At 36.4% G+C, this 13,525-nt stretch overlaps 1 protein-coding gene across 1 annotated transcript in view; it reads left to right on the top strand.

The window, feature by feature from the left end:
• LOC143235785 (cadherin-86C-like) overlaps nt 1-13,525 on the top strand; it is a gene marked incomplete at its 3' end in the record, with an annotated part of 51,042 nt that overhangs the window by 18,013 nt on the left and 19,504 nt on the right. Inside the window, 2 exon segments of the mRNA XM_076473986.1 lie at nt 8,682-8,822; nt 12,688-12,766. Coding sequence (XP_076330101.1) covers nt 8,682-8,822; nt 12,688-12,766 — 220 coding nt within the window.

Below are 13,525 nucleotides of genomic sequence, written 5' to 3'. Positions count from 1 at the left end.
TTCAGTAACGTGTACAGTCTACAGACACTAGAATTGGTGTGTTCAGTATCATGTACAGTATACAGATATTAGAATTGATGTGTTCAGTAACGTGTACAGTATACAGATACTAGAATTGGTGTGTTCAGTAACGTGTACAGTATACAGATACTAGTATTTGTTAGTTCAGCAACGTTTATAGTATACAGATACCAGCATTGGTGAGTTCAGTGAAGTGTACAATATACAGATACTAGCATTGGTGAGTTCAGTAACGTGTACAGTCTACAGATACTAGTACTTGTGAGTTCAGCAACGTGTACAGTATACAGATACCAGCATTGGTCAGTTCAGTATCATGTACCATCTACAGACATTAACATTTTTGAGTTCAGTAACGTGTACAGTATAGAGATAGTAGAACTGATGTGTTCAGTAACGTGTACAGTATACAGATACTAGAACTGGTGTGTTCAGTAACGTGTACAGTATACAGATATTAGAACTGGTGTGTTCAATAACGTGTACAGTCTACAGATACTAGAACTGGTGTGTTCATTGACGTGTACAGTATACAGATATTAGAACTGCTGTGTTCAGTAACGTGTACAGTCTACAGACACTAGAATTGGTGTGTTCAGTATCATGTACAGTATACAGATATTAGAATTGATGTGTTCAGTAACGTTTACAGTATACAGATACTAAAATGGTGTGTTCAGTAACGTGTACAGTATACAGATACTAGTATTTGTTAGTTCAGCAACGTGTACAGTATACAGATACCAGCATTGGTGAGTTCAGTAAAGTGTACAATATACAGATACTAGCATTAGTAAGTTCAGTAAAGTGTACAGTCTACAGATACCAGCATTGGTGAGCTCAGTAACGTGTACAGTCTACAGATACTAGTACTTGTGAGTTCAGCAACGTGTACAGTATACAGATACTAGCATTGGTGAGTTCAGTATCATGTACCATCTACAGGTACTAGCATTGGTGAGATCAGTATCATGTACCATCTACAGACACTAGCATTTTTGAGTTCAGTAACCTGTACCATCTACAGATACTACCATTGGTGAGTTCAGTAAAGTGTACAATATACAGATACTAGCATTGGTGAGTTCAGTATAGTGTACAGTCTACAGATACTAGTACTGGTGAGTTCAGCAACGTGTACAGTATACAGAAACCAGCATTGGTGAGTTCAGTAATGTGTATAGTCTACAGATACTAGTACTGGTGTGTTCAGTAACGTGTAGAGTATACAGATATTAGAACTGATGTGTTCAGTAACGTGTAAAGTATACAGATACTAGAACTGGTGTGTTCAGTAACGTGTACAGTCTACAGATACTAGAACTGGTGTGTTCAGTAACGTGTACAGTATACAGATATTAGAACTGATTATATCAGTATCATGTATAGTATACAGATATTAGAACTAATGTGTTCAGTAACGTGTACACTATACAGATATTAGAACTGCTGTGTTCAGTAACGTGTACAGTCTACAGACACTAGAATTGGTGTGTTCAGTATCATGTACAGTATACAGATATTAGAATTGATGTGTTCAGTAACGTTTACAGTATACAGATACTAAAATGGTGTGTTCAGTAACGTGTACAGTCTACAGATACTAGTACTTGTGAGTTCAGCAACGTGTACAGTATACAGATACTAGCATTGGTGAGTTCAGTATCATGTACCATCTACAGGTACTAGCATTGGTGAGATCAGTATCATGTACCATCTACAGACACTAGCATTTTTGAGTTCAGTAACCTGTACCATCTACAGATACTACCATTGGTGAGTTCAGTAAAGTGTACAATATACAGATACTAGCATTGGTGAGTTCAGTATAGTGTACAGTCTACAGATACTAGTACTGGTGAGTTCAGCAACGTGTACAGTATACAGAAACCAGCATTGGTGAGTTCAGTAATGTGTATAGTCTACAGATACTAGTACTGGTGTGTTCAGTAACGTGTAGAGTATACAGATAGTAGAACTGATGTGTTCAGTAACGTGTAAAGTATACAGATACTAGAACTGGTGTGTTCAGTAACGTGTACAGTCTACAGATACTAGAACTGGTGTGTTCAGTAACGTGTACAGTATACAGATATTAGAACTGATTATATCAGTATCATGTATAGTATACAGATATTAGAACTAATGTGTTCAGTAACGTGTACACTATACAGATACTAGAACTGGTTTGTTCAGTAACGTGTACAGTCGACAGATACTAGAACTGGTGTGTTCAGTAACGTGTGCAGTATACAGATAATAGAACTGATTATTTCACTATCATGTACAGTATACAGATATTAGAACTGATGTGTTCAGTAATGTGTAAAGTATACAGATACTAGAACTGGTGTGTTCAGTTACATGTACAGTCTACAGATACTATCACTAGTGCGTTTAGTAATGTTTACCGTCTGTAAATACTAGGACTTGTGAATGTAGTAATATTTACCGTCTGTAGATACCAGAACTGATGTGTTCAGTATCATGTACCATCTACAGATACTAGCATTGGTGAGTTCAGTATCATGTACCATCTACAGACACTAACATTTTTGAGTTCAGTATCATGTACCATCTACAGATACTAGCATTCTTGAGTTCAGTAAAGTGTGCAGTCTGCAGATACCAGCATTGATGAGTTCAGTAACGTGTACAGTTTACAGATACCAGCATTGGTGAGTTCAGTAACGTGTACAGTCTACAGATACTAGTACTGGTGTGTTCACTAACGTGTACAGTATACAGATATTAGAACTGATTATTTGAGTATCATGTATAGTATACAGATATTAGAAATGATGTGTTCAGTAACATGTACAGTTTACTGATACTAGAACTGGTGTGTTTAGTAACGTGTACAGTATACAGATATTAGAACTGATGTGTTCAGTAACGTGTACAGTATACAGATACTAGAACTGGTGTGTTCAGTAACGTGTACAGTATACAGATATTAGAACTCATGTGTTCAGTAACGTGTACAGTATACAGATATTATAACTGGTGTGTTCAGTAACGTGTACAGTCTACAGATACTAGAACTGGTGTGTTCAGTAACGTGTACAGTATACAGATACTAAAACTGGTGTGTACAGTAACGTGTACAGTATAGAGATATTAGGACTGATTATTTCAGTATCATGTATAGTGTACAGATATTAGAACTGATGTGTTGAGTAAAGTGTACACTATACAGATACTAGGACTGGTTTGTTCAGTAACGTGTACAGTCTACAGATACAAGAACTGATGTGTTCAGTAACGTGTACATTATACAGACACTTAAACTGGTGTGTTCAGTACCATGTACAGTCTATAGATATTAGAACTGATGTGTTCAGTAACGTGTACAGTATACAGATACTAGAACTGGTGTGTTCAGTAACGTGTACAGTATACAGATACTAGAGCTGGTGTGTTCAGTATCATGTACAGTATACAGATACTACAATTGATGAGTTTAGTAACGTGTACAGTCTACAGACACTAGAATTAATGAGTTTAGTAACGTGTACAGTTTACAGACACTAGAACTAATGAATTTAGTAACGGTTACAGTTTACAGACACTAGAACTAATGAGTTTAGTAACGTGTACAGTTTGCAGACACTAGAACTGATGAGTTTAGTAACGTGTACAGTTTACAGACACTAGAACTAATGAGTTTAGTAACGTGTACAGTTTACAGACACTAGAACTAATGAGTTTAGTAACGTGTACAGTTTGCAGACACTAGAACTGATGAGTTTAGTAACGTGTACAGTTTGCAGACTAGAACTGATGAGTTTAGTAATTTTTGCCGTCTGAAGATACTATGAGTAATGAGTATAGTAACGTGTGTACAGTCTACAGATACTATAACTAGTGCGTTTAGTAATGCTAACCGTCTGTAGATACTAGGACTGGTGAATTTAGTAATGTTTACCGTCTGTAGATACCAGAACTGATGTGTTCAGTAACTTGTACAGTATACAGATTCTAGCATTGGTAAGTTCAGTATCATGTACCATTTACAGACACTAGCATTTTTGAGTTCGGTAACGTGTAGAGTATACAGATACTAGCATTGGTGAGTTCAGTATCATGTACCATCTACAGATACTAGCATTGGTTAGTTCAGTATCATGTACCATCTACAGGTACTAGCATTGGTGAATTCAGTATCATGTACCATCTACAGACACTAGCATTTTTGAGTTCAGTAACGTGTACCATCTACATATACTACCATTGGTGAGTTTAGTAAAGTGTACAATATACAGATACTAGCATTGGTGAGTTCAGCAACGTGTACATTATACAGATACCAGCATTGGTGAGTTCAGTAACGTGTACAGTCTACAGATACTTGTACTGGTGTGTTCACTAACGTGTACATTATACAGATATTAGAACTGATTATTTCAGTATCATTTACAGCATACAGATATTAGAACTGATGTGTTCAGTAACGTGTAAAGTATACAGATACTAAAACTGGTGTGTTCAGTAACGTGTAAAGTATACAGATACTAAAACTGGTGTGTTCAGTAACATTTACAGTCTACAGATACTAGAACTGGTGTGTTCAGGAACGTGTTCAGTATACAGACACTAGAACTTATGTGTTCAGTATCGTGTACAGTCTGCAGATACTAGGACTGGTGTGTTTAGTAACGTGTACATTATACAGATATTAGAACTGGTGTGTTTAGTAACGTGTACAGTCTACAGACACTAGCATTTTTGAGTTCAGTGTCATGCACCATCTACAGATACTAGCATTTTTGAGTTCAGTAACGTGTACAGTGTACAGATACTAGAACTGGTGTGTTCAGTATCATGTACAGTATACAGATACTAGAACTGATGAGTTTAGTAACGTGTACAGTCTACAGACACTAGAACTGGTGTGTACAGTAACGTGTATAGTTTACAGACACTAGAACAGATGAGTGTAGTAACGTGTACAGTTTACAGACACTAGAACTAATGAGTTTAGTAACGATTACAGTTTACAGACACTAGAACTGATGAATTTAGTAATTTTTGCCATCTGAAGATACTATGAGTAATGAGTACAGTAAGTGTATACAGTCTACTGATACTATAAATAGTGCGTTTAGTAATGCTAACCGTCTGTAGATACTAGGACTGGTGAATTTAGTAACGTCTACCGTCTGTAGATACCAGAACTGATATGTTCAGTAACATGTACAGTATACAGATTCTAGCATTGGTGAGTTCAGTATCATGTACCATCTATAGATACTAGCATTGGTGAGTTCAGTATCATGTACCATTTACAGACACTAGCATTTTTGAGTTCAGTAACGTGTACAGTATACAGATACTAGCATTGGTGAGTTCAGTATCATGCACCATCTACAGATACTCGCATTTTTGAGTTCAGTATCATGTACCATCTACAGGTACTAGCATTGGTGAGTTCAGAATCATGTACCATCTACAGATACTAGCATTGGTGAGTTCAGTATCATGTACCATCTACAGACATTAGCATTTTTGAGTTCAGTAAAGTGTACAATATACAGATACTACCATTGGTGAGTTCAGTAACGTGTACAGTTTACAGATACCAGCATTGGTGAGTTCAGTAACGTGTACAGTCTACAGATATTAGTACTGGTGTGTTCACTAACGTGTACATTATACAGATATTAGAACTGATTATTTCAGTAACGTGTACAGTCTACAGATATTAGTACTGGTGTGTTCACTAACGTGTACATTATACAGATATTAGAACTGATTATTTCAGTAACGTGTAAAGTATACAGATACTAAAACTGGTGTGTTCAGTAACATTTACAGTCTACAGATACTAGAACTGGTGTGTTCAGTAACGTGTTCAGTGTACAGATACTAGAACTGATGTGTTCAGTATCGTGTACAGTCTGCAGATACTAGAACTGGTGTTTTCAGTAACGTGTACAGTTTACAGATACTATAACTGATGTGTTCAGTAACGTGTACAGTATACAGATACTAGAACTGGTGTGTTCAGTAACGTGTACAGTATACATATACTAGAACTGGTGTGTTCAGTAACGTGTATAGTATACAGATACTAGAACTGGTGTGTTCAGTAACGTGTACAGTATACAGATATTAGAACTGGTGGTTTAGTAACGTAGTAACGTGTACAGTCTACAGACACTAGCATTTTTGAGTTCAGTATCATATACCATCTACAGACACTAGCATTTTTGAGTTCAGTAACGTGTACAGTATACAGATACTAGAACTGATGAGTTTAGTAACGTGTACAGTCTACAGACACTAGAACTGGTGTGTACAGTAACGTGTATAGTTTACAGACACTAGAACTGATGAGTTTAGTAACGTGTACAGTTTACAGACACTAGAACTGATGAGTTTAGTAACGTAGTTTTCAGACATTAGAACTAATGAGTTTAGTAACGTAGTTTACAGACACTAGAACTAATGAGTTTAGTAACGTGTACAGTTTACAGACACTAGAACTGATGAGTTTAGTAACGTAGTTTGCAGACACTAGAACTAATGAGTTTAGTAACGTAGTTTACAGACACTAGAACTGATGAGTTTAGTAACGTAGTTTACAGACACTAGAACTAATGAGTTTAGTAACGTAGTTTACAGACACTAGAACTAATGAGTTTAGTAACGTGTACAGTTTACAGACACTAGAATTAATGAGTTTTGTAACGGGTACAGTTTACAGACACTAGAACTCATGAGTTTAGTAACGTGTACAGTTTGTAGACACTAGAACTGATTAGTTTAGTAATTTTTGCCGTCTGAAGATACTATGAGTAATGAGTTTAGTAACGTGTATACAAGCTACAGATACTAGAAATAGTGCGTTTAGTAATGTTTACCGTCTGTAGATACTAGGACTGGTGAGTTTAGTATTGTTTACCGTTTGTAGATACTAGGACTGGTGAGTTTAGTAATGTTTATCGTCGGTAGATACTGGGACCGGTGAGTTTAGTTTACGTTAAATGAATAAATTCGAAGCTTATATGGATGCCATTTCTTACAAACAATGATTTCATGGACTTATTATATTTAATTTACTGGGACCATCTAAGATTATTTGATATAAAACTTACATACAGACATTTCTTTTAGGAATATTTTACTGTCGTAGCATATTAAAACATCAAACCTGCTTTCCCAACATACACTTTTCTCTATCAATGTCAAACCCACACATACTCATGTTAATAGTTTTGTTAGTTGTTGAACACTGGGTTGCTCACATAACAGTAACATGGGCATTCTCATCACCCCAAAGTTAATAAATTAAGCATCTTTCTACAGCTTGCCTTAAGAAATCTGTTACCTTTTACTAATACGTTCATTAATATAATTTCCGGGAATTCAGATCATCATATATAAACTTGTTTAGAGTAAAAAGATTAACCCTCACCTTACAGTTAAGTTCAAGGTTGAGCTATGATGTACCACTGAACACGCTCTTCAGCTCTAGCTTCCGGGCGTGTAAATTAATCCCGTATAATAGCATCAACATAAGTGATTGGTGCTGTTACCTTGTTTTGTGTAATAGCAGCAACATAAGTGATTGGTGTTGTTACCTTGTTTCGTGTAATAGCAGCAACATCAGCGATTGGTGCTGTTACCTTGTTTTGTGTAATAGCAGCAATCTAAGCGGTTGGTGCTGTTGCCTTGTTTCATGTAATAGCAGCAACATGAGTGATTGGTGCTGTTACCTTGTTTCGTGTAATAGCAGCAACATAAGCGGTTGGTGCTGTTACCTTGTTTTGTGTAATAGCAGTAACACAAGCGATTGGTGCTATTACCTTGTTTTGTGTAATAGCAGCAATATAAGCAGTTGGTGCTGTTACCTTGTTTCGTCTTAATCCAAGGGTCGCGGGTTCGAATCCCTGTCGCCCCAACATGCTCGCCCTTTCAGCTGTAGGGGCATTATAATCTGACGGTCATTTGAACTATTAACCATTTACTATGCCATCTGCTTTTCGGGACGAGTTCTGGCTGTTTTCTCCGGTGCTACCTTTGCCTCGCTCATGAATATGAACATTAATTATTACCAACTTCACTCATTCACCCAAAAAAGAGTCAAAATAAAAGAAAAACAAAATAACCCCAGCTAAATTCAATAACCTTCCACGAAAGGGGACGATGAGGAACCACAACGTTCCTGAACACCCCAGTTGGAGACAGAAATCTTCTGATTTCTCTCTCTCTAAACTAAACCCCTGCCACGTTAGTTTGTGCTTTACCTTGTTTCGTGTAATAGCAGCAACATAAGCGGTTGGTGCTGTTACCTTGTTTTGTGTAATAGCAGCAACGTAAGCGATTGGTGCTGTTACCTTGTTTTGTGTAATAGCAGCAACGTAAGCAGCAGGTACTGTTATCTTATTGCCTTTTTCTTGTTAGCAGACATAAACTGTAGATAGCTATTTCTGATCTTCGAGGTCTCTTACATAACACCATTAACATGAATTATAAAAATGGATTGTATAGAACGTAAGCACAATGAATTATATTAATGGTCTATAAATACTGATAGTGGTTATAAATAAGTTTACACGTGAAGTACAAAAAGGGAGTGACTTGCCGGATTTACCTCTGTAAAGTAAGCATTCAAAAAGTTGGAAACTATCAAAGACTTCCGCTTTATCTTTCAGAATGCTTGGACGAACGAGACGGTTGATACAAGAAACATAGCGGAGGTAGACATTGTAGTGACAGTAGAGGATGTCCAAGACACTCCCCCCATCTTCATGGATCTTCCGTCAGTAGTTAGGGTATCAGAAAGCCTCAAGCCGGTGGGTTATTACTACAACCAGTTTTATTGCAAACACCCTGTTGAACTTTGAGTAAAGTCAACTAATCATTACGTTATTTGTTTCTCCACATAGAGATAAATATCTTGAAACCTCGTTGTTTTATTCTGTGTAGAGAGAAGAAAGTTATGAAATTATTGTTTGTTCAGAGCTACGTCAGTTTACATTTGTGGCTTGAAAAAACTAAAGAAACTTATATAAGAAACCTTAAATTCATATAATTTTATCTGTGCATTAAAACTGCAGTAATTACCATAATATTCAATAGTCCAGTAACCTATCCAAACTAATACAATACTTGACAATACACTAACCTATGGAATGAGTTGTTGTGAATGCAGTGAATTTCAGATACTTTAAAGGAAAGCTCGACAGTGTATCAATGATAAGGGCTGGCTTTTTTTTCTCATTCAAGTTATTTATTTAATAGTTTTAGTTTGGCTAATAGGATGGAATAGTCGAGATAAACCAATAGGTCCCCTGTTGTTCCTAATCATTATGTTAATATATGTAATACGGCCCATGCACTAACATAACCTAACCTTTATAATCGTGAAAAGGACACCGTCCTAGTCTAACCAATATAATCTTCAACTGTACATTAACCTAACCTAATCACAATAATATCTTGTACAGTGCACTATGCTAATCCAATCTATATAATCTTGGACTGTACACTAACCTCACTTAATCACTATAATATATTGTGTAATGCACTCTCCTGGTCTAACCAATGTAATCTTGGACTGTACACTAACCTCACTTAATCACTATAGTATATTGTGTAATGCACTATGCTAATCCAATCTATATAATCTTGGACTGTACACTAACCTCACTTAATCACTATAATATATTGTGTAATGCACTCTCCTGGTCTAACCAATATAATCTTGGACTGTACACTAACCTCACTTAATCACTATAGTATATTGTGTAATCCACTCTTCTAGTCTAACCAATATAATCTTGAACTGTACACTAACGTAATTTTATCACTATAATATATTTTGCAGTGCACTCTCCTTGTTTAACCAATATAATCACGGACTGTACATTTACCTAACCTAATCACTGTAACATCTTGTACAGTGCACTCTCCAGTTCTAACCAATATAATATTGGACTGTACACTAACTTAACCTAATCACTATAACATCTTGTACAGTGCACTATCCTGGTCTAACCAACATAATTTTGGACCGCACACTAACCTGATGTAATCTATAATATCTTATACAGTGCATTATCCTAGTCTAACTAATATAATATTGGACTGTACACTAACCTAACCTAATCACTATAATATCTTGTATAGTGCACTATCCTAGTCTATCCAACATAATCTTGGACCGCACACTAACCTGACGTAATCTATAATATCTTATACAGTGCATTATCCTAGTCTAACCAATGTAACCTTGAACTGTACACTAAACTAACCTAATCGCTGTAATGTCTTGTACAGTGCACTCTCATAGTCTAACCAATGTAATCTTGAACTGTACACTAATCTAACCTAATCGCTGTAATGTCTTGTACAGTGCACTCTCATAGTCTAGCCAATGTAATCTTGAACTGTACACTAATCTAACCTAATCGCTGTAATGTCTTGTACAGTGCACTCTCACAGTCTAACCAATGTAATCTTGAGCTGTACACTAAACTAATCTAATCACACTAATATACAATGCTGGCTAAAATCTTAAGGCCAATAAACATAAAGAAAAAATATGCATTTTGTTTTGTTAGACTCAACCACTTGTTTGAGTAGAGCATTGAAAGATGAAAATAAGAAAAGAGAAAATAAAAATAAAAAACTTGTTAGTATCTACTAGAGAACATGTGAACACTATGAAATTAGAGACATAAGAGACATTGAAAGATGAAAATAAGAAAAGAGAAAATAAAAATAAAAAACTTGCTAGTATCTACTAGAGAACATGTGAACACTATGAAATTAGCCTAAATACTAGCTGGTCAAAAGTTTAAGACCATACTGAAGCGAAGCGTTAATCGGTAAACACGTAACGAAATTTAGTCATTTGTGTTCAAGCATTAGCGTTGTCAACATCTCCCACTGACATCTCCTGTGTTACATTTGGTAAAAACATGGCAAAGGCTAAAAAGTTAACAGAGTTTAAACGTGGCAGAATTGTCGAGCTGTAAAAGCAAGGTCTCTCTCAACGTACTATCGCTGGTGAAATTGAGCGTAGTAAAACTGCTGTTACAAATTTCTTAAAAGACCTTGATAAATACAGAACGAGAATTTCAAGTGGTCGGCCCAAGAAAATTTTGCCGGCGTTGAGCAGGAGGATTTGATGGGTTGTCCGGCAAGACACCAGCCGATAGTCGAACCAGATTAAGGCCCTTACGGATGCAGAATGCAGCTCAAGAACAATAAGATGGCATCTACGAGAAAAAGGCTTTAAAAACCGTAATCGTCTTCAAAAGCCACGCCTCCTTCCACACCACGAAACAGCTCGGTTAAACTTTGCTGAGAAGCACCAAACATGGGACGTAGAAACGTGAATCAATGTTTTGTTCTCTGATGAGAAAAAATTTAACCAGGATGGTCCAAATGGCTTCCAACATTACTGGCACGCTAAGGATATCCCACCAGAGACATTTTCTACACGACACAGTGGAGAAAGTTCCATCATGATCTGGGGTGCTTTCTCCTTCCATGGAACAATGGAGCTTCAGGTAATACAGGAGCGTCAAACAGCAGCTGGCTACATTGGCATGTGGAGGGAGCATCCTTATTGACTGAAGGTCCTCACTTGTGTGGAAATGACTGGATCTTTCAGCAGGACAATGCTGCAATCCACGATGCCCGTAGGACAAAGGACTTTTTTCATGGCGAATAACGTGATTCTTTTGGACCATCCAGCGTGTTCGCCCGAACTGAACCCCACTGAAAATGTTTGGGGGTGGATGGCAAAGGAAATTATACAAGTGGATGTCAATTCCAAACAGTGCATGATCTTCGTGAAACCATCTTAACCACTTGGAATAACATTCCAGCCAACCTTCTGTGAACGTTTATGTCGACCATGTCAAAGCGAATGTTTGTAGTTATTCATAATGATGGCCGTGCAACTCACTACTGAGACCTCTTGTTGGGCATTTCCTACCATGTTTAGGACTTCTTTTTGGTATGGTTTTTAACTTTTGACCAGCTAGCATTTAGGCTAATTTCATGGTGTTCACATTTTCCCTATTAAATGTTAAGAAGTTTTTTTTTTCATTTTCCCTTTTCTTATTTTCATCTTTCGAAGTTCTACTCAAATAAATGGTTGAGTCTAACAATGCAAAATGCATATTTTTTTCTTTATGTTCATTGGCCTTAAGATTTTAGCCAGCAGTGTATATTGTATTGCACTCTCCAAGTTTAACCAATATAATCTTGCACTGTACACTATTCTAATCTTGTCTCTTATAATATCTTGTGCAGTATATTGTCCAAGTGTAACCAATATCATTTTGAACCTTAAACGAACCTAACGTAATCACTGTTATATCTTGTACAGTGCTTTCTCAAAGTCTAACCTATATAATCTTGGACTGGTCACTAATCTAACTTATTCGTTATAATATGTTGTGTGGTGCTCTCTCTAAGTCTAACCAATATTAACTTGTACACTAACCTAACCTAATCACTATATTACCTTATACAGTACACCATTCTAGTCTAACCAATATAATCTTTGAGTGAACACTGACCTATCCTAATCTTTATAATATTTTGTAATGTGCACTATCCTAGTTTAACGAATATATTCTTAGCCTGTGATACACACAGAGAGACTTGGACAGTCATCAAATTACAGTTTTTATTTGACAGGGTAACAACGTCATAAGAGTTCATGCCGAAGATGGAGATTTTGGGGACCAGCGTAACATCTCCTATAGTTTGGTAACAGGTGAAGGATGTTAATTTAATAATGTTACTTTTTAATATTCAAAGGACGAGCTTTTCAGTTTTTACTTTTACTACAATCTCTGATGAAAGAAATTAAATATATAAACTAATACTCTCATTATCAACTATAATAGTAGTTGCAAGATCCTTTCATTTTCACACCACAAAATGACAGTCGTATTTTACACATTCAACCTCTGCAGAACTGAACACAACAACTGTCTCATCTTCACAGTAAACCTATACGGAACTCAACCCAACAACTGTGTCATCTTCACAGTAAACCTATACAGAACTGAACACAACACAACAACTGTCTCATCTTCACAGTAAACCTATACGGAACTCAACACAACCCAACAACTGTCTTATCTTCACAGTAAGCCTATACATAATTGAACATAACACAACAACTGTCTCATCTTTACAGTAAACCTATACGGAACTCAACACAACCCAACAACTGTCTTATCTTCACAGTAAGCCTATACATAATTGAACATAACACAACAACTGTGTCATCTTCACAGTAAACCTATACATAATTGAACATAACACAACAACTGTGTCATCTTCACAGTAAACCTATACAGAACTGAACACACTCCAACAACTGTCTCATCTTCACAGTGAACCTATACATAATGGAACACACTCCAACAACTGTGTCATCTTCACAGTAAACCTATACAGAACTGAACACAACACAACAACTGTGTTATCTTCACAGTAAACCTATACAGAATTGAACACAACACAA

This window comes from Tachypleus tridentatus, chromosome 12, assembly GCF_004210375.1.
Source record: "Tachypleus tridentatus isolate NWPU-2018 chromosome 12, ASM421037v1, whole genome shotgun sequence".
Classification (NCBI taxonomy): Eukaryota; Metazoa; Arthropoda; class Merostomata; order Xiphosura; family Limulidae; genus Tachypleus; species Tachypleus tridentatus.
Note: the sequence above shows the minus strand (reverse complement) of the source record. Positions and strands in the feature narration are given on the sequence as shown.